The 21,956-nt window shown below is 35.5% G+C and overlaps 3 protein-coding genes across 10 annotated transcripts in view; 1 reads left to right on the top strand and 2 right to left on the bottom strand.

The window, feature by feature from the left end:
• Nucleotides 1-630: 630 nt before the first annotated feature.
• Nucleotides 631-4,773, bottom strand: LOC7460034 (3-oxoacyl-[acyl-carrier-protein] reductase 4). The gene is made up of 11 exons (XM_002314515.4): nt 4,402-4,773; nt 4,169-4,311; nt 4,015-4,068; nt 3,359-3,439; nt 3,232-3,277; nt 3,059-3,153; nt 2,938-2,970; nt 2,358-2,492; nt 2,172-2,265; nt 1,689-1,771; nt 631-1,144 (listed from the first exon to the last, which is right to left on the bottom strand). Exons 1-11 carry the CDS (start codon nt 4,577-4,579, stop codon nt 1,112-1,114), a joined length of 975 nt encoding a protein of 324 aa, XP_002314551.1. The 5' UTR covers nt 4,580-4,773; the 3' UTR covers nt 631-1,111.
• A 6,246-nt stretch (nt 4,774-11,019) lies between these two features.
• LOC7477041 (uncharacterized) lies at nt 11,020-18,200 on the top strand. Of its 2 annotated transcripts, XM_024609470.2 has the most exons (7): nt 11,020-11,523; nt 11,779-12,244; nt 12,385-12,493; nt 12,882-13,002; nt 13,115-13,840; nt 14,988-17,046; nt 17,351-18,200. In XM_024609470.2, exons 2-7 carry the CDS (start codon nt 12,049-12,051, stop codon nt 17,776-17,778), a joined length of 3,639 nt encoding a protein of 1,212 aa, XP_024465238.1. In that variant the 5' UTR covers nt 11,020-11,523; nt 11,779-12,048; the 3' UTR covers nt 17,779-18,200. The 2 variants fall into 2 exon arrangements, with proteins under 2 accessions (XP_024465238.1, XP_024465239.1); XM_024609471.2 differs by lacking the exon at nt 11,020-11,523 and having other exon boundaries at nt 11,543-12,244.
• A 50-nt stretch (nt 18,201-18,250) lies between these two features.
• Nucleotides 18,251-21,956, bottom strand: part of LOC7460033 (BAHD acyltransferase At5g47980) — a 44,333-nt gene continuing 40,627 nt past the window's right edge. For 2 of the 7 annotated variants that reach the window (XM_052456900.1, XM_052456899.1), the window contains one exon: nt 18,251-19,399. In XM_052456900.1, coding sequence (XP_052312860.1) covers nt 18,423-19,399 — 977 coding nt within the window. In that variant the 3' untranslated portion in view covers nt 18,251-18,422. Of the gene's footprint in view, nt 19,578-21,956 lie in introns of all 7 variants that reach the window. The other 5 variants (XR_008060461.1, XM_002314514.4, XM_052456903.1 and 2 more) reach the window with 5 other exon arrangements.

A 21,956-nucleotide genomic window follows, 5' to 3' on the forward strand; every position in this document is an offset into this window, starting at 1 on the left:
TCATTTCATTGAACAAACAAACAAACAAATGTTCTGTCCTCGCCAAAACTTAACACAAGCTTGCCGCGGCAGGAACACTGGCTTTCAGGATCTGGCAATGCTCCAGACATTCAGACAAGCACTAGTAACTTGGGCAATGTGAGAAGCAGAGGAAGTCCATGTGCTCCATAACAAGCGACAAACAAATAGTGTTGCTACATGGTGAAGTATGAAGAGAGTGTCATTAGGGAAGAATGCCATGTAGTGAAGGAGGTCCACCAAGAACTAAAGCCATGCTGAGCTCAAGCATTGTGTTATCGTAAGCTGAGTTTGGAGAGGCAAAGGTAAGTGAGGTTTGGCTGTGTAGCAGTACTGCACGGACAGCCATAATAACCGCAGGACTGCCATGATGAGCAAGGGACGTGAAGCAGCTCGAAGCTTCTTTTCGCTGTTTTGGTTCCCAGTTTCGAAGAATAACAAAATAAGCTAAAAAATACGTGGAGAGAAGAAACAAAAGAAAGAGTATGAGTAGGGTTGGACACTGGAGAAGTGGAGTACCCATTTCACCTGACTGCAGGAAATTAACACAAGATTGATGCTTTTTGAGGCTCATGTTATCACATAAAGGACAGAGATTGATTCACCTATGAATGATTGAAACAAGCTTCAGAACTCTCTTACTGCTAAAAAAAAAAGGTTCAGAATTCTTTGAATCTATGGAGGTCAAGGAGGCTTTTTCCTTTTTCCTTTTTCCTTCCAGATTATAGCCCGCCAATTACAAAACAGAACGACATCAAAGATGCGTTCATTTTTCTGAAATAGAAAAGAATCATGCAGAAGCTCGTCCTGATAAGAAGCGATTTTAGATGAACACCATTTTCTTACTAATACCACACAGCAATCAATTACTTTTCCATATGCCAACCAAAGCCTAGAAAAACAGCTGCACCTCTCTTCTACCGTTTCAGAAATGCTTCTATCAAAACTTGTTCTGGGTGGTCATTTATTACACCGTAATGTTATGCTAAAAACTGTCTTGCCCAAGCTGGCCAAAACCCTGACTTGACATGCAGTTCGAAGAGCACCAGCATGATCTTTGAATCTCGGGGTTTAACCAGACATGGCGCATCACTTACATTACCATTCCTCCATCAATAGTGAACACCTGCAAAACAATAATATCTAACTTAGCAACCATGAAAACCGAACGGGGGCTGGGTTCAGCATTCATTAGCTGGGATGCCAAAGGAACCATGCCAAGGGGCTCCATTTAACACTTGGCTTTAGCCAATGGACCTCATTACATGCAGTTCTCCTCCATGGCAGAGCATAGCAATTAAGTGGCAATGTAAAGCAAAGGCAATGCATGTTATGCAATGGATCTGGTAAACCAGAGCATTAATTGATCAAACCACTAGAATTTGTCTCCCTGTGAGACTTATTAGCTAAATCTGTTTAGCCTATGGATTACATCACAAGGTTATGGCTCCTTAAGGGATAGCCAAGGTAATGAAGCCCGCAGGCAAATTTAAAGCATGCAAGGGGTTGGCTTGGACCAAGCAAAGGGAGAATCAAAACAGTGCCTAGGCAAGCCATGCCAGGACACGAAGCAACCCAAAGAAAATAATTTAGAAGAGCTGGTTTGGGCTATAACTTCAGCAGTTAAAACTTACAAAACATGGAAAATCAAAATAGAATAGATTTAGAACCTGTCCAGTGATGTAACTGGAGGCGGGATTAAGAGCCAGGAATTCCACTAGTCCTGCAACCTCTTCTGGTTGGCCATAACGTCCTGAACAAATATCAACTGTTATGACCATCATCTGAACATAATTCTATGAGATGCTCGTGAAAAAAAATTCAACTTGTTCAAATTCAGATGACTGGATCAGTTAAATAAGGAGATCAAACTGACAAGGACTCGTCATTCAATAGAAGCATAGAGCTAGAGAAATATTCACATCATCTACTACAAACAAACAAAGATTTGATGAACTACATAAGCTAGCAATATTAGCACATTTCCAAAAGCAAAAAATGATGAGGGCTTTCGGATGAGTTTCGCATGAATACTTCTCAAACCCTTTGAAAAATCCGTTGCCTCGAAAACTTTGCAGCAGAAACTTAAAAGGCCAACTGCAATGTGAAATTTGATAAAAAAATAAAAAATTTGAAAAAAAAAATATACTCACCCAAAGGGATTGTTTCCAAGATTTTCTTTTCAATATCATCTCCAAGCTTGGCAGTCATATCAGATGCAATGAATCCTGGGGCCACAGCATTTACCTGGAAAATAGTCTTAATTAGATCTGATTCCATGCAAAAACTTAAAAAGTGCACAACAATTTTAACAAAAGATAAAACTCCTGAAAACTCACATTAATGTTTCTGCTTGCATATTCCTTTGCAACAGTCTTTGTCAGGCCAATAACTCCTGCCTTTGCAGCACTATAGTTGGCTTGCCCGGCATTGCCAACCAAACCAACAACTGATGCTATGTTAATAATCCTTCCCTACACAAATTAAAAATTTCACTTAATAGAACTTATATTATGCCCCCATTCTGTTTATCATTTAATTTCTGCAAATTATAGATACGGAGGTATTAGCTACAAAAAAGTTGAATCAGCTGAAAGCATCCTCGGTCTTGGACAGGTCAGTGTACACCCATTGGAAACACTCATGGTGACAAGTCTCAAAGTTATTTTATCTTTGAGATATGATTACAGGTTTCAATATAAAGAAATAGTTTTCGGACTATGATAACTTCTTAACAACAATCTGACACTGTTAAAGAAGATTATGTATAAGAGAAGTGCATGATGAACGAAAGAAATTTAAACTTGCATGGGGCTCAAAACTGTAACAAATTGGGGGTTTAGGGCACAAATCTATCACTGGCTTAATTAGCCAAGAACAAGGAAGGCCAATGACTTGAAGATGGGCAAGGGATCTTACCTTTCTCTTTTTCATCATAATTTTGGCTGCTGCCTGCACAGAGCACACTATCTTAGTTTGATTAGGATAATCATAAGTTGATGTCAGATTGATCAAATTATTTGGATCTCAATGCACACACCTGTGTACAAAGGAATACACCAGTGAGATTAAGATCAATAACCTCCTGCCACTGAGATTTCTTCATTCTCATCAGCAATGTATCCCGTGTAATTCCTGAAATCAAGGTATATGCATTACGAGCACTAAAAGGAAAGCAGAAAGTGATGAGGAAAGATAGGAGTTATTACTAACCTGCATTATTTATCAGTATATCAACGGTTCCCCATGCATCAACAGCCTACAAATGTGACAAATCATTAGCAAAAGCATAAATAATATTTGCAATTAAATTCAACCAACAGAAGGAACATCCACTCACAGTTTTCATCATTGATTCCACATCAGCCTCTTTTGAAACATCACCCCCAAAAGTGAGGGCCTGACCACCATAAGCCTCAATCTACAAAATTATCAAATAAACCCAACGGTAGTTTTAATCATGCACTGTGAATTAGTAACAATTCCATTTCCAGTAAACAGAAGAAACAACCACATATACAGCAAGTAAACTGAAATTTCCAGGTTTGAGAAAAAATATTTTGAATGAAACCTGACGAAGCTGTTAAACCAAACATCACCATCTCTACCAATTTCCATTTTAGTCATTATTTACTTCCATTTCAAAAAGGTCATCAAGAATAGGCCAGACAACAAAAGGGTAAACATTGGGCAGCGCGGCAAAAGAAATAAAGCGGCGACTTTATTATTTCCCGACCGCATCTGGCTACAAAGGAGCTAATTCACATCTTGAGCCCTTGAAAGTATGTCATTTTAACACTTGGTGGAAAATAATTGATCGGCACCTTCTATTTCTTTCAATTGGACCGTCTCGTGCTAATCAAACCAGCATTTCGGTGATGGCCAGAAAATTATTAATGGTCAGCTAGCCACTAAAACCTTGAACCGTGAGACACAAAAATGCAAAGCTGAAGGACACCTTGGTATTAAAATTATAAAAATCAGGGATTCACCTACCTCTTTGGAAACTTCCTCAGCTTCCTTTGAAGACCTAGCATAATTAACCAAGACCTGCAATATCAGAAAAAGAAAATATCTCTAATTCACCATTTTCCAGAAATTAAAAAATAACAATACTATTCTATGAGTTAGATAGTGGAATTTTACTAACCTTGCAACCTGCTTTTCCCAAAGACAGAGCAATTGCTTTGCCAATACCTCTAGAGGCTCCAGTCACTACCACTACCGGTGATTGCACCTTCTGTGCCGCCTCTGCGCTCGCTTTTTCAGAAGTCGCAACCTGAGCTCTTACACCTGCGCGTGCGCCAATCAATCAATCAATCACTGATGAATAATCCCCGACGTAAGTAAATAATCACTCTAATTAGAAATTAAAATAGATACCAGAAGAAGCAAATGAGCTCCTCGATCTACACTGGAGAGAAATGCGATGCCCGACTCCAGCGGAAACTGTAGAGAAAGGGCGAAAGTGAGCGATTCTTGTATCAGCGGAGGTGGGGAAATGAGCGGCGGATCTGTAGGCGACGACATTGGATCCGGCAAGGGAAGCAGCAGCAGCCATGAGAGGTACAAAGTGTCTCCTTAGAATAGACGAGGAGGAGGAGGAGGAGGAGGAAGGGAAGAAGATAGCCAGAGAAACCACGACGATTTGCTTTGCTTTTTATAGGAAAAGAAAATTGATTGGTTGTTTGTAGCTGGTGCTTCGCTTTGTTAGCTCCGGAACTGTTATTAGTGGCGATACACTCAAAGTTGATTTTGGTACTGTTATTACTTTTCGTTTAAAAATATATATTAAAATAATATTTTTTATTTTTTAGAATTTATTTTTATATTCATATATAAAAAGTATAAAAACACTAAAAAATTAATTTTAAATAAAATTTTTCAAAAGAATTGCTTGAACGTAAAATTAATATTTTTGAAAATTTTTAAGTAATTTTTTTCGTTTTAATTTTAAATTATTTTAATATATTAGTATCTAAAATAAATTAAAAAATATATTTTATTTTAATATATTTTTAATCGAATAATATTTTAAAAACCAACAATAGTTTCAAACGTTAGGTATCATTTGTTCATTGATTCCCAGGATGCCAGTCATTGCATTCTGGGTTGCCATTGACGAACTGAGCTGGCATTGGCTTGAGATGGCAAGGTGGTAAATTGCGAATATTTCGAGATCTTTTTTTGACAATTGATGGACGGGAAAGTTTGGTTCAACCGCGCAAACTAATTCCCACCCACTTTGCCTTGGTATGAACGACGCCTAGACGGCATCGTTTTCTTTTATTTCTTGAGGAGGTGTACGACACGTCAGGTTGGGCTAAGCTCTTATAGTACATGGGCTGGCACGACACAACCGTGTTTTGTGAAATATAGTCCCAAGTTAGTTTCTAGCCCAAAAACATAATAAAGTGTTGGTGTTATGTGGACGTTCTATGATATTATGAATTTTTTTATTAAAAATAAAATAAATAAAAATATATATAAAATAATAAATAATGAAACAAAAAGCTTATCTTTTATAAGAACTAGGAGATAGTCACGTACCAGTGTTTTACCTCGATTTTTTATATTCTAAATCAAGTAAAAAAATCAAATAAAATACATTATGAAAATATAAACTATTATTAAACATGTAAATTATAGGATGAAAAGTATAATTTAATTATAAAAATACAGAGAAAAAATGAAATCAATATCAGATTATATGAGAGTTTTTTTTTAATTATCTCTGATATTTTTGTAGTGAGATTTAGCACCATCCTTCTATATGTAGTTCTTTTTTTTTAGTTTAACGTGAGTGTCCGGGCCAGCTTGCGCGCACCTCGACTAATCCCACGGGCCCTGAAGTTAACGACCATGTAAGCCTCCAGTGGCCATCATATGAGCAACCACAGGACTCGAACCTGAGACCACAAAAGAAACAAACCTCTTGGTCCCAAGCTCTTATCACTGTACCACCACCTAAATGGTTATTATTTATACCCAAAATATCACTCTGCAAGCTATTCTGAATAGCCCGTGACCATTTCAAGCTATTTCTGCATGACAATTTTACGTGCATGTTTGTGAAACCCATATGTCCTGTGCAAGTGACCAAATCGACAAATTTTTTGCAATCATGATTTTCGACGTGAAAAAAAATATATTTGGTTCTCACACGTGCGTGATGATAGTAATATAGTGTTTTTAAATATAATATGATAGAATATCAAATATTTGATTATAAGTGGATTTTAAACTTAAGGTTAAAAATATGAATCCTATTTAAATTTAAAAATAGAATCGAAATCCATTTGTAATTTATCTATTTAAAAGGAAAGGTTTATTTATTTATTTTTTCTAAATCCACGTATGCACCCTATGTCCCCGTGAAATCACAGGAAACACGTTTCTTCCCGGAGAAAAACAAGAACATATATCTTTTGTTTTGCACACCCAAGAAGTTATATCTAAGCCGATCAACGATTGAAAAAAGAAAGGGAACTAATCTCACTAAGAACATTATGAGTGGAAATTTCTCACCAAAAATAAAAACATAAAGAAGAAGAGCAGAAGCTAATCTCTAGCATCTTTTTTTTTTTCCGCTGATTGTAGATTTAAGAAAAAAAAAATAAATCTGAAATAAAAAAAGAAATCAAGTAAAATAAATAAATATTTATACCTCGAGTAAAAAAAATACACATGTTTAGAAATGTAGTAGAAATTGATTCTTAAGATATTTTTTTACTTGTAAATATATTAAAATAATTTATTTTTTATTTTTTATTTTTGATTTCAACCCATCAAAACGATTAAAAAATATTAAAAATAATTAAACCACAATGTAAAACACGTCATAACTTAAGTTCAGACCAGACAATAAAACTCTGAAAAAGGCAGACTTTCTAAGATCTTTAAAAATTGATAATATTTTGCAATAATTTGTAAGATTTTTAAGTTTTTTTAAAAAGAAAGAAAGAAAAAAAGAAAGGGAGACTCTGCAAGAGTCTTCAGGAGGTTGGGAGATTTATAAGGGAGATGCTATGGTCGGTTAAATGACCTGCTTGGTCTCTTGACTCTTGTCCAGTCCATTTTATCACCTTCTCAATTGTTAAAAACAGCGTCACGTGTTTTTGACGAGCCCTGCATAAGTAAATTGACCGTCATTTGTATCTCATGGCGTTAGTTCTCGCGGAGCAGCTATCATAAAACCCCGAATCGGTCCAACCTGATAGTTTACCGACATGGGTATCCGAGCTGGCTAGGTTTTATTAGAAAAAAAACTAAGTCTGCTAATAAAGTTACAATAACCTGAGACATATTTTTTATTTATTATGATAGTATAATTATTAATTTGTCTTTTAAAAAAAAAAACAATGATGTAAGTTTTAGAGGTTATATTGTCTTTTCGGTATGGTATAAATGTGTTTAATATATTACACGTGTCACTTTCTTAATGTAAAATGCAATTACAAATCTAGCCTTGAAATAAATAATTGTAAAACTTTTGACTTGGATGTTCAAAAGTGATTTTTTATATTTTTATATTTTTTTTGTTTTGTTTGTGATTTGTCTACCATTATTTTCTGTTTCACTTTTCTTTTTATTTTTTAATCCTTTAATGATTCATAAAATTATAAGTTTTTTTCAAATTCACCTATATTTTTTTTTATCTTTCAAATTTGATTCTCGTTTTTTTAATTATTATTTATTTTACTTGTGTTTATTTTTATTTATTTTTTTAAATTTCATTATTCTTAGATCTTTTTTACTATCAAATTTTATCCCCATTTTCTTATTTGCTCTTTTTCTATATATATATATATATATATATAATAGTATTTTTTCACTGATCTCATCCTCCAAAATTAAATTAATTAATAATTTAGATTATTAATTTAATTCAAGTCCAAGATTTCACGGGTTGTGATTTTTAGAGACTAGGCAAAGTCTAGGGGTTTAGTCAGGTTTTTTTTTTTTTAAGATGATGTTTTTTTATTCTTTTTCTTGTTTTGTTCTTTTATGATTTATGATTTATTCTTTTTTCTTTTTACATTTTAATCCTTCAAGATTAAACTTGTTGATAATTGAGTTTCTTGATCGAATTCGGTTTGAAGATTTCATTTGTTGTAAATTTTAGAGATTAGATCAGGTTAAGAATTTTCACTCGGGTTTATTTGATTTTATTTTTATTTTTTAAGCTAATGTTTTCATATCTTTTGTTATTTTTTTGGGGTTTTTTTTTTGGTTTTGCTATCCTATTCTATTAGGTTAGCCCTTTATAATTTTTTAATCTATAAATAATCTATCAAATTACAAATGTTTTTTTAATTTCATCCCCTATGATTTTTTTAATTTTTAAAATTTGATACTCATTTTTTTAATTTCTATTTATCTTGTATGAGATCATTTTTATTTTTCAAATTTCACCGTCCTTGGATTTTTTATCTCAAATTTTATCCACACTCTTTTTATTTTTATTATTTTGGCGTTTACAAGTTTTTTTATTAATATTTTTTCAACGATTACATACTTTAAAATTAAATTGATTTAGAGTCTAGTTTTTTCATTGAACAGGAATCCATGATTTAACGAGTTGGATATTTTAAATATTAGATGAAGTTTAGGAGGTTCGTTTGAATTTACATGTTTTTTTTAAGCTGATTGTTTTTGGAGTTTTGCTTCTCGTGTTATTTACCTTCTATTACGTTAATATTGAGTTATTTGATAACTTAGTTAGACTTATATGATATTCTTTTTGGATTTTTCTTATGCTAATATTTTGTTTATATAAGAAAAAGATTTGCAGCAAATCTAGTTTTAAAGTAGATAGAGAGTTAATATCGTCAGAGGAGTAAAACTTTATTTGATTTTTTTTCTTCAAAAAAAATAGTTTCAACTCTTTTTTTTTTTTAAATATACATTTTTGGAATCGATCCGAGTTTATCTTCACAGCTCGAATCTAGGACCTGTTGACTTCCGACCACCCTCGAGTTTAAATAATGCAAAAGCAACCCCTGAAAAAAGGTGTCAAAAGTTAAAACTGCGGTCTGGGTTGTACTGCCAGTTACCAAGGTCTCAAGTCCCGACCTTTTTGTAGCTTCTAGTTAAATGATTTCTAGGTCCAAACGTAGCCCTTCACAAATTTCCCTTTTTTTTTATTTTTTTTTATTTTACGTTGCCTCTTAAGAATTATTGTTTGACTTTCCCGATTATCAATCCATGAAAGCATGGTGTTAGCTGATCGGTCAACATACAGAAAGAACGAAAAATGAGCTTATCATGGGCCTAGAAGTCTGATGTTGACTTGAAACCAAGCATGATCTTCATCCAAATTGATGGATTAACAATCACAACAGCAGCAATTTAATAAATCTCAATCAAACAGTACCACCTAATTATGATACGGTGATTGCTTCTTCTTCTTTTTATTTGAAAATATATAAAATTAATATTTTTTATTTTTTAAAATTTATTTTTAATACCAATATATCAAAATAAAAAAAATATTAATTTTAAAAAAAATTAAAATTTTATAAAATACGATTACTACATAAAAAAACAAACACGTAAATGTTTAGCGCTAACTCCCTGGATAAAAAGTTGTTATATGAACCATCTAAATTGTGGCCCAGTGGTAAGAACTTGAGACCAAGAGGTTTGCTCCCTCTGTGGTCTCAGGTTCGAGCCATGTGGTTACTCATATGATGGCTACTGGAGGCTTACATGGTCGTTAACTTCAGGGCCCGTGGGATTAGCCGAGGTGCGCGCAAGCTGGCTCGGACACCTACATTAAACTAAAAAAAAAAAAAGTTGTTATATGGCCCGACATGGAATGAGAGTTTTCTTGGACCTTCGCAGATCGAGCGTGGAGTGTGGTTGCTAGTCCTCTTATTTTAAAATTATATTATCGAATCTATGATAAATAATTATTTTAAGTAGGTAAGTTATCACTTCCAGCGAATTCATGGAAATATCTCACGTATTATATTCGAGAAAATTAATGAATATTTTTAAACACTGACTTCAAAATTAAAATTAATAAATAATTGTTATCATTATTGTCCAGGCATTTTAAGTTTTCCCTATCACCTGCCCCAGCTTAAATGCTGTAATGCCACGTATTTGTAGTTATTATTTATTACACTGCAAGCTACCTGACACATGAACACTTGTGCAAATGACAAGACTGATCGATAGATGATTTTCAACATTGTTAATATATATATTTTTTAAAAAATACCAAATTGCTATAAAAGTGTATCCTAGTAAAACAATTAATCTAATATCCTTTATAATTAAATAAAAAATCTCTCTCTATGTATATATATATAAATAGTTTAATATTATTTGAAAAAGAAATATAAATCCTTTTCTAGTCAGTTATAATAAAAAAAATACCCTAATTCCTCCTAAAAAAGTTTCAAAACATAACATAGCTCTTGATTTAAATTATTTTTTAAAATATATTAAAATAATATTTTTATTTTATTTTTTAAAATTTATTTTTAACATCCATACACCAAAAAAAATATTAGTAAAAAAATTAAAATTTAATAAAAAAAAATAGTTCAGCCCAAAATATGTGCTAAATACCTGTCCCATTAAATAGTTTCAATCGTCAGATGTTGGGCTCACACATTAATGTTGTTAGAAAGTAATTTTCCTGGTCCCAAAAAAGAACAGGTTAATTAGCTTGTAAGTACAACAATACTCCTGCAATAAAAGGTAAGCACTCAGCAGATACGAAAATTCTCTAATTAATTAATTAATTAATTTCAATATATATATATATATATATATATATATATATATATATATATATATATATATATATATATATATATATATCATGGTAACAGGAATACGTAAGGCTGAAGGACTTAAAAAGCCTATCAAAGCACGTGACCACTAGGATCGTATTTCATACTTAAAAATTTAAAATTAATAAATCGTATGTTAAGAAATAAGAATTCTCGTATTATACTGTCTTAAGGAAAAATAATTGCAATCAAGACAAATAAAGAAAATAATAACCAGAGCAATAATCTAGAAAAGGGAAAAAAGGAAGAGAGGAAATATCCATCGCAGAGCAGCGAGAAAGTGAAACGACTGAGAGAGAAAGAGAATAGAAAATGGAAGTTTGGTGTTGATGAGAAGGAAAGAAGAAGGAACAAGCAAATCAAAGCAGCTCCGTAACAACTAAAAAAGAAGAGTTTTTTTAGTTTTTTTTTTAATTTCTCGGAGGAGAGAGAAGAATGCTGGAAAAAAAACGAAGGTGATCGATCCGCGATCTGGCAGTGAATAACTTGGAGCATTGAATGCGTTTAGATCTAGAAAAGAAAGCGTTCTTGGGGGTGTAATTTGGCATTTAATCTTGGAATTTGAGATCTTCGTTGAAGAATTTTTTACTTGAATATATATATTTTTTGGTTTCTGGCAAGTGAAGTTGCTCTGCTGCTGCTGCTGCTGCTGTGGCTACTTGCTGAGTTGGCTACTCCTCTTTGCTGCTTTAAAACGGTGAGTTTTTAATCTTTTTTTTTATTCGGTGGAAGGTGATTAGAAGTTGAATTTGAGTTGAATTGGGGGGTTTTGAGTGTGATGGAGTGTAGTATCAGTGTGCTGGGATCATGATGGAAAGGAATCTAGGGTTTTGATATTGTATTGCGAGATGAAGGATTCTGTTTGCTTCTTATTTTCATAGGGTTGTTGAGCTACTTCATTTTTAATGCTGCATTTGCTTCAATTAATGTCATGGTATATGCTGTGCTGTAGGTTTGTCTTTGAAGATTTGGGGTTAAATTGTATGCGTGGGAATTGGTTGGCTTTGCTTCGGGTTGCTAGAAGTGGTGTTAATTTAATTCAGTGAAACTAGAACTGAAGCTTCATTTTTCGGAAGAAAAGGTGTTTTGGTTAATTTATTAGTTTGGTTTCGTCGTTGGATACCGGTTTATGGGAAATCTGGTTGGAAAAACGGTTATCTTGGTTTTAGTGCCGAGGAGAGGTTGAAGTGATTAGTTTGGAAGTTTATTCATAGTGGAGGAGATGCCGCCTTCTCCGGCATTGAGATATTCTCCTGGGAGAGAGCCAAGAGCAGAAAATCATAAGCGAGGGCGTAGCCTTGAAGGTGGATTGCTCTTCAAAGAGAAAGATGAGGATCTTGCTCTGTTCAATGAAATGCAGTCTAGAGAAGGAGAGAATTTCTTGCTTCAGTCAGCTGATGACTTTGAAGACTCATTCTGTAATTGTCCATGCAAGCTCCATTCTTTCATTTGGTTTATTTATTGCATTATCTATCCTTTCCTGAATATAAATATTTCTATGTTTCTTCTGGCTAATGGTGTTGCATGCTCCGTTGATGAATTAAATTGTTTTATGCAGCCACAAAGTTGAGATACTTTTCAGACTTAAAACTTGGAGTTTCCATCCCTGTTCGAGGAGAGAGTAGTGAACTTCTTAATGTAGATGGGGAGAAGAATGACTATGACTGGTGGGTTATGGTTTCCTATTTGGAAACATTTTACAACACCTTGTTAATTTTTGTTTCTCTAGTGAACACAATATTTCAGTTTTTGACAAGGAGAAACTTGTTTTTAGGCCACAGTCTACTTGTCTCTAGCGTGTTCAATTTATCATAGTTAAAAATTCAAGTTTTGAGGTATACAAGCTAAATTTACCATATTTAACAAGTCAAGTTTCTAAATGTCAAGCTAATAGCGCTGCCAGTTGGTTGGTTAATTCACAAAGACAAGCTGAAATTGATCATTTTATAATAATTAATATCACATTTTTTCTTTTGCATCTTGCTTTTAAGCTGGTAAGAGAGCTCTTAGCTGCTCTTGGTTTTGATGAATTGCTTGGTCTTAATAATTTTGTAGGTTATTAACTCCTCCTGAGACCCCGCTTTTTCCTTCTTTGGATGATGAACCCCCACCAGTTAATGTTGCATCCAGGGGCAGACCTCGTAGTCAACCCATTTCCATATCGAGATCTTCGACGGTAAGTCATTGACTGCTTTTATGGAATACAATTTATTGCCCAAAGGTTTAGGATAAAGAATACAATTATATCCATAATTTCCTGTAATTGAGATGGGTGCATCCATGTGTAGATGGAGAAGAGTCACAGGAGCAGTAGGGGCAGTGCAAGTCCAAATCGCTTAAGCCCTTCCCCGCGTTCTGGTAATAGTACATTTCAGTCGAGAGGAAGGCCATCGTCGGCATCTTATTCTAGTCCAACTCCTAGTCAACGGGCTTCCACTCCATCACGTAGACCATCTCCTCCTCCGAGTAAAGCCTCAACACCCGCTCCAAGGTCTTCTACTCCAACTCCAAGGAGGATGAGCACAGGATCGGGGGCAAGGGGAACTTCCCCCATAAGGACAAGTAGAGGGAACTCTGCCTCACCAAAAATAAGGGCATGGCAGTCAAATATTCCTGGTTTCTCCTCTGAAGCACCACCGAATCTTCGCACTTCTCTGGCAGATCGGCCAGCATCATATGTAAGGGGTTCCTCTCCAGCATCCAGAAATAGTAGGGACTCGGGCTCAAAATTTGGCAGGCAATCAATGTCTCCAGCCTCTAGAAGTGTCAGTTCATCACACAGTCATGATAGAGACCGAATTAGCTCACACAGCAAAGGTTCTGTGGCATCATCTGGTGATGATGATGTGGACTCTCTACAATCCACTTATGTGGGTAGCTTAGACCACTTAGCTTCAAAGAGAACTGGTGGCTTTCCTAATAATAGAGCTCCTGCGTTCTCAAAGAACTCAACTAGAGTATTTTCCCCAAGTTCCGCTCCAAAAAAATCCTTTGACTCTGCTCTTCGTCAAATGGTATGGCAGTGTCTATTGCACTTAACCACTCTCTTCTCTGTTAAATATTTACTGTGATAAAGTTTTGCGAGTATCCCTACAATAGTCACTTTCTAGAGTTAGGTTTTACACAGATCCCTGTCATACTTCAGATATGAAGGTGAGCTTCCATGTACAAATTAGTTTATTGACAATTTCGATAACTTTTATCGCCACCATAAGTCCTTTTATTTATTGACCATGATACTAAAATCAAAAGTTTCCACAGATATATAAACATAGCCAAAATTGTCATGAACACCATTCTCTGACCTACCTCAAGAACTTAAAACTTTAAGATCATTTTTATTACTCAACCCTGCCATCAATAACTAATTCATTTCTAATGCCTGCAATTGTGTGGGAAGTCATCATAATTCCTAAAAACTTGACCAATCCTACAGTAGATCACCCTTCCACCTGCATCCTCCCCCCTCCATAAAACAAAAGAAAACGTGAAATGGATGTTGAATAAAATGGATCTGTTATAAACTTACCCAAAGAAATAAAAAAATATATGCTCAACTGTGACAATGAAATTGTATCAGAAGGGAAAGGCATCGTGAATTGTTATCATGTCCTTTTTTACTCTGATAGTTTCGCAAAAAATTTCTTCACTTGTATTTCTTTGGTAACCACAGCCATTATAATAAGAATATTATGTCTTTTTTATTTAATTTGAACTTTAAATACATTAACACATTTTTTTAGTGTTTACCTTCCTTGCAGCTCTGAAATAAATGCTTTTCAATCGGTTGATCTTTTCCTTTTAGATAAAATGGCATGCATTTTTTGTTTGTACGCTTTGACCATACATGCTTCAATTATGCATTTTCTAGTTTGATATGGTCTTACCAAATTGTTTATTAATTAAAATCATGTAATTAGTTAAACTTTTTTGTTGTGGTCATGCTGTCACATCATTTCTGGAATAATGCAGGTCTAAAGTGTCCGGTTTGACAAGTAAGAAAAAGTTTATTTATGGAACTGTCCATGAAACCTTAAGTAGTTTATATTTATTCTGTGAAAATCGTGGAGTTCTTGCATTTACTTTCCTCTACTGTGCATTCATAGTTTTTCACAAGTCTTGGTGTGCCGATCATTTGTTTGACAAATATTTTTTGTGTAGGATCATCGGAAAAGTCCTCAGAACATGTTCAGACCACTTCTATCCAGTGTCCCCAGCACTACCTTCTATGGTGGAAAAGCAAGTTCTGCACATCGCTCTTTGATGTCGAGGAACTCTTCTGTAACAACCAGCAGTAATGCGAGTTCTGATCAAGGTACCAGCATTGCACCTGATACCGAGGGAGGTGACCACCACCAGGAAGATATGGCAACTGAAAGTGGTAAGGTACTGCATCCTGATGCTCAGGAAGGGGTTTTTGCCTTTGATAAGGTGGATGCATTAAATAAAGATGCTGGGCATGATACAGACGATGGCCTTCACTTTCAGCTGCATGACTTGGAAAGAGACCCCTCAATTGAATATGAACCTGGTGGTTATGAGGAGGGCAGGCACCATCATGTGGAAATCAGTTCTGCTTCTGACACTTTATGTTTCAAGGCTGATTTGTCAGAAGTTGACAGTCTAGAAAAAACAAGTGTTTGTTCTAAATGTGGTTGCAGGTATAGTGTTATTGAAACTCTGGAAAAGGATGTCAATCTCTGTCCTGATTGCGACAATCTTGTAGGCACTGCCACTCCAGACACAGAAATAGTAGCCATTGACAGCATCCCAGTGCTGTCTATTAATATTTCTGAAGAACACCAGCCATCTGATGAGCCAAATATCCGGATGGCTGTACCTGAATTACAGCCACAAGTTAATGATATGGAATCACAATTTGTTGAAATGGTTGATGCAAGGGTTTCCCTGCCTGAAGACAGAGTTAAGCAAGACGAGGCTTCATACCATGAGCAAAACCGTATTTATTCCCGAGAAAGTTCTCTCACGAGGTCTTTGATGGAAGGAAGTGAACATAGTGCTATTAAGCAAGGCGAGACTTCATACCATGAGCAAAACCATATTTATTCCCGAGAAAGTTCTCTCACGAGGTCTTTGATGGAAGGAAGTGAACATAGTACTGCTGGCCATCATGAAACAGGACAGCCACTTCCTGGTTATAGCCTTCCTAGCGGAGACGGTGGAGATCAGCTATTGCCTCGCTCAAATAACTATCCAAGTTTGAAGGCTGGTGTTTCAGAAGGTGCTGGGATTTCTGTATTGCTCAAAAGGTCTAGCAGTAGCAAAGGGCCTGTTGTTCAAGGCAGGACTTTAATTGCCTCTACCATTACTTACGATGATTTGTCGTATGCAAGAGACAGTGCAAACAGTTTTAGAAGTTCCATTGGGCATGGTAGTACATCAGCATCATCCTCCATTGATTTCAGCACCAGCAGACAAGTTGAAACACGTGTTCAACGACAGTTAAGTGGCAGGAAATCTGACATGGAGAACTACAGATATGACCTAAGCTCAAGACCTCAAAGCACTGCATCATCTTTTTCTGGAACTTTAAATGATGGTCACCAAACTCTAGGTCTTGCAACAAACACACATGAAGAAAATGTCGAGGTTTCTGTTGGCAATATAAAATATGATGGTTTGGAGGAAACACCTGTAGCTTTTCAAAGGATATTGCTGGCTTCAGAAAATAAAGAAATGGATGTTTCTTGTATGTTTTTTACTGACGCAGCAGTTCCTGAAGAAGATTTGTTTGAGCAAAAGGACAGTAATAGAAAAACTGATGTATCTTCCTCAGATTTGCCAAGTCATACAGTTGGGATTCGGTTGGAGGAGAATTCAGCACTATCAAATCATGGCAACTTTTCTTTATATGAAAATGGAGAAGATTTGCCAAACAATGTAGGCGATGTCTCAGATGTAGAAGCATCAGCTCTTCCTCCAGATTCTTCTGTTGTCACAGAACAAAACATGCTAAACACCAGTCTTGACAGATTGAATGTTGCTGAGATTCCTGCTCATAGTCGTTTGGCTTCAATATCAGAAATAGAAGTTGAGAACAATTGTCATGGTACTGGCTCAGAGAATGATGATATATTGACAAATTCAAGGAGCACCATAAGTGAAGTTCAGGATCATCCAGTCCCAACACCTTCAGATAACGAAACTCCTGCTTCTGTTTTGGAACACAACAGGCCAGATCATGCAGATGGCATAATAGGTATATTTAATCCTGGGTTATGATTTGTGTTGATTACATGTTGCTTGCAGGTTTGAACACAATTGACTGAAACATGGCTCCAATTTTTTTTTGCTTTGACAGTCTGATTTAAACATTATTTTCCAGTTAGAATAATGAGTCAAGTTCCACAGTTTGTAAAAGTAATGTTAGTAGCAATTCCTATGTTTACAAAATGATTTTCCAGTTTCCATATGCTTGCCACATATTTTAATCTAATGCTAACTTTGAGATTGGTGTAGCATGTTTTGGTTTGATTCTCTAACAATGTTTTAACTTTTGACAGAGGAGTCAACTGTCATGGTAGACTGTCAGGTAGGGAGCAAGGCAAGAAGCCTAACCCTTGAAGAAGCAACAGATACAATACTTTTCTGTAGCTCCATTGTTCATGATCTGGCCTACCAGGCTGCAACTACAGCCATTGAAAAGGAAAGTTCAGTCCCATTGGAAGGTTCTTGGCCAACTGTTACAATTCTTGGAAAATCCACAGCTGACAGAAAGGATCCGCGTGGGAGACCTGCTGCAAAACGCACTTCAAAATCCCTAAAAGTTAGGCAAAAGCGGGCAGGAGTAGATGCAAAACATTCTGCCAACAAGACCGAGAATGATGAGAATGCCAATGAATCTATGGTGCGTAATGTTGGGCTTCCGAACGAGATGGACATTATGAAGCCTCCTAAGTTGGAATCCAAGTGCAATTGCACGATAATGTGAAATCCTCTGAAGATGGACAGTATGAAGCCTCCGAAGTTGGAATCCAAGTGCAATTGCACAATAATATGGAAGTCTTTCATTCACTCTGTGTGACTACTCTCTCCAGCCACATGGAGAGATGCCAAGTGCTTGTATGCTAATAGTTTTGTGTTTGAAGGGCTGTATGGACTGTTGCCAATTCATTTATGTTGATTCCAATTTATTTGTAAGAAGCACCACCATGTGTTGGTGACGTAAATGTAAAGTTTTTATTGTCATTAGGCGCAAGGCATTGGAGATTTGTGTTTGCTCTGCTCCAGGTGCCATATTCTTGTTAGTTATCCCGTCCGATTCAAGTGCTCCGGTAGAAAAGGTGTGAATTAAACCCCCAAGTGTTCATATTTGTTATGATTTTTTAAAAATACAGCTTGATTTTTGTTCAACGGCTCATCTGTGGTGGCATTTCGTAAAATTAGAGCAGCTAAAATGATACTGTTGAGAAACGCAATTACATTGCTGTAAAATTTTATGACCAGACAACAAGAAAAAAGAAAAAGAAAAGAAATTTCACCACCAGCAAACTAAAGAATGTAATGTAATGAATCGATCATTCAAGCGCATTACATCACACATTGGACCTCGCAAACATGTTCTTTCCATCTGAGCTAAACTGATACACTAGGATTTGCAGCAGCAAATTCAAGCAGCTCCTTGTTGGATTCGAACAAGGCCATGTCTTCTCGACTCAAACTTATACACGCTTCTATTCCATCACCATCCCTTGTGTCCATCAAACACATAATATTTTTCAGCTCTATAGTGAAAACATTGCTCAACCATGTTGGTTTTCCCCATCCGAAATCAGCATCATAAAGTTCAAATCTACACCAACTGGTGCCGTTATAGGAGTCAATATCTTTGCTCATGGCCATCTTTCCAAACTCTTCTACCGCCTTGCAAATTGCTAACGAAGTATCGTCCCCTTGGGTTATTTTAGCATAATTTTCACCAAACTCTATAAGATCTTTCCTTATACGGCTCACTATACCTTGCAATTCTAAATCATCATGATCCTCTATCCGCGCTGATATACTACCTACGTAGTTCCCACCGTAGTTGTCTGGTAAGGTTGGCACAAGCCTCTTCCGAATATTCACTCCAAGAGACAACACAGCTTTTCTAGGAACCCCCAAGTTTGATCTTGATGCGCTCATCGCACATTTCCAGATCAACGCTGTTACAGATTCCACCCGTGTTGGATCTGGCACGCTTGCACTGATGGCTTTAGCCTTGAGAGCAGTAATTTTGGGAGCTTCAAACACAAACCTTTTCATGACAGACTCTCCTTGAATCAAATCTACTGGAAGCATTGAGATTGGTAAATCCATTTGTGGGAAAATAGAAGCACCCATGAACACTGGACTGATCACCACCTCAGTACTCGACCTGCGAGCGGTTGCAGCCCAGCACTTGATGAATGATGTTAGCGTGGCTGCATCTGCAACCTTGTGAGAAAGATTCACGCCAATTGCCAAGCCACCACAATCAAAGAAACTAGCTTGGACAATTAATTGACTATCCCTGGCCGTGGCTGGTTCACTTACAGCTGCAGGCATGAGTTGTTTTAGCACTTCAGTATCAGGTTTTTTGAGAATATCAGAGAGAATACAATGGATTCGAGCCTCAATATATTCAGCCCCATGGTCATCACATTCAATGGACGAATTGTCTTTGAGTCTGCCTGCGAATGGATAAAAATGAGTCAAGGCTTCAGACAGTGAGGTCTTTAGTAGCAGTGACCTTTCCGTGGCTTTGGCAAGGTGATCTGTGTCGTTTCCATTCCTGGGGTAAAATAGCTGCAGGGGAATGTGACCTACTGGCATGAATTGGTCCAGAAGAGAGAGCTTGAGACTTCTTAAGTGAAGGGGCGTTGGAGAGGATGGTTTGATGGTTTCTCTCTGCATGATCTCGATTCTCATAGGCACAGACATGATGGATAATCCTGCTAGCTATCTATTTTCCAGTCTGGTTAACAGATAAGTCCTCAATCGAGACAGTAATTAACATAACAACTCCCCTGGTAAGAACGGAGTGATAGCAACGAAAGCAACTAATCAAAGTAAACGGACAAGTCAAGTGGAAAAAAACAACTGGACGATGCTGTCTTATGCAATGTGGGACACTTTCTTTCAATATCTTAATAATATTAAAGTCTTATGTATGATATATAAAAAAAAAAAAGATCAAATAGTAAAAAGAAAAGTCATTGCTAAACCCGTGAATTGGAGTAATTAGGGTTATCTTGTCAAACTGGATCATTAACTCTACAAAATTTAATATTTTAGTTTTTTTTTAGAAATTATTTTTTTATTTAACTAATTTTTTTTTTAAAATAGACCATACCTCCTGAGATGTTGGTGAAAAGAAAAAGAATTTTGGGTATGATCATAAAGTTATGATTATAGAATTTAGAAGTTGCCACCTAATATTATGGTTATTAGAAAATTAATGGTCTGCGAGAATCTAGGTAAGAGACTAATTGTATAAGAAAAGGATGTATCACTTCTAATATACCTTACCTAAAATAAATAAATTGTATTGTTGTTTGATTAGTATTAATAAGGGTCAAAATAAAAATAAAAAAACAAACTGTGGAGTCCTATTAATAATTAATGCTTCAGAATATTGATTTAGTGTTTGACAATGTTAGCAGGCATGATGTTTTGAAAACCATCTTGACTTCGATTGAAAGGTCTGTTTGGAGAGGGACGGGCATGGAAGAATATGCCTAGCTAGCTAATTAAATTAGAGGATGACCGTGAAGATTATTAAATTTTTATTTTTTATTTAAAATTATTTTTTCATGGTCTTAAATATTTTTTATATGTTGATTTTAAAAATAAAAAAATTAATTTAATGTATTTTTGAAAAAAAAATATTTTAAAAAACAGCCGCTACCACACCCTCTTAAATACCGGGCTTGTTGGGTCGATTAGTAGGTTATCAGACCATTTATATTAAAATGATATTGTTTTGCAATTTTTTTTCTTTAACACTAATGCAATTATGTTTGGAGAGGATTTGATGAGTCAATCAAATTATTAAAAATGTATTATTATTAATTAGATTTTGTCAAATTAATATATTGTTTGATTGAACTCAAAATCCAATTTAAATCAGACTTTATAACCTAGTTTTTTCAAATCAACTCAGGTTGTGCTTAACAACTATATTTCATTTTCTTTGCACTGGGGGTGATACGTCTTCTCCTTGCATAATTAGTCCCTTACCCATACTCTCGTAGACCAAAAGTTTCCTGATAATCATAACACTAGGTGGCGACTCCTGAATTTTATAATTATAACTTTATGATTATACCCAAAACCCCTTTCTTTTTCACCAACATCTCAGGCGGCAGACCCGTCATCGCTCGATGTTGTGTGCCCCGCAACATATAGGATTATGAATTTATACGTAAGATATATTCCTTTTATTGGTGATTAGTACTTAAAAGTGTATTTTTATCAAGGTTTTATATCATCATTTTGCACTTGAAGTATCAATAACTCCTTAATTAAATCATGTTTTTATAATAACAAGTCTGATAATATAAGATAGCTTTAATTTATGGTAAATGCTCATTTTAAATGAAGGCATATCTCACAATTCAAAGAATTGATTGCCGTGATTAACTATTGAAAGTGAAAGGACAAAGAAAAGGCTAAGCTTAGAAAGGAGATGTCGATTCAATTCAAATTGGAGCACTGTTCAGTCATTGGGTCATATCTGGAGCTATAGATCTTGGATTTCAGTTTGGTTTATATGGCTAGAAATCTAAGAAATAGGCCTACAACTTTCATGAATAGTGGAAGATCCAAATATGCCATTTTTAAATTCAAAGTTTGGCTACAAAAGAGAAGTCAGAATCTGTCCTGCAATCCAGCCCAAACACTGCTCAGAAGTTTACCCATAGCTAGAGTTTTAGAACGTAAAATGATGTCAAATTTGGTGGGTGGAAGGATAAGACAATTTCCAACAACTTTCATGCAGACGACCTGCTCCAATTCTGATTTAGTAATGACATTTCATCTAGACAAGAGCTTAAGGGCTGTCCACCACGTCCACCAGAAGCACTACTAAATAATTTAGCCATATCTCGAGCTCTAGTGATCCAAATGCTCTGAAATTTTATGGGTAGA

Source organism: Populus trichocarpa, chromosome 10 (assembly GCF_000002775.5).
Source record: "Populus trichocarpa isolate Nisqually-1 chromosome 10, P.trichocarpa_v4.1, whole genome shotgun sequence".
Taxonomy (NCBI): Eukaryota; Viridiplantae; Streptophyta; class Magnoliopsida; order Malpighiales; family Salicaceae; genus Populus; species Populus trichocarpa.

What these genes read in the sequence shown, in the direction of transcription:
- LOC7460034 (XM_002314515.4), bottom strand. Translation starts at nt 4,579, where the DNA reads ATGGCTGCTGCTGCTTCCCTTGCCGGATCCAATGTCGTCGCCTACAGA. An exon ending in TGGAATCAATGATGAAAACT is followed by an intron (nt 3,278 to 3,358) that starts GTGAGTGGATGT and finishes TCACATTTGTAG; the next exon opens with GCTGTTGATGCATGGGGAAC. An exon ending in GTGTATTCCTTTGTACACAG is followed by an intron (nt 2,971 to 3,058) that starts GTGTGTGCATTG and finishes TGCTCTGTGCAG; the next exon opens with GCAGCAGCCAAAATTATGAT.
- LOC7477041 (XM_024609470.2), top strand. Translation starts at nt 12,049, where the DNA reads ATGCCGCCTTCTCCGGCATTGAGATATTCTCCTGGGAGAGAGCCAAGA. An exon ending in GAGAAGAATGACTATGACTG is followed by an intron (nt 12,494 to 12,881) that starts GTGGGTTATGGT and finishes ATAATTTTGTAG; the next exon opens with GTTATTAACTCCTCCTGAGA. An exon ending in CCATATCGAGATCTTCGACG is followed by an intron (nt 13,003 to 13,114) that starts GTAAGTCATTGA and finishes ATCCATGTGTAG; the next exon opens with ATGGAGAAGAGTCACAGGAG.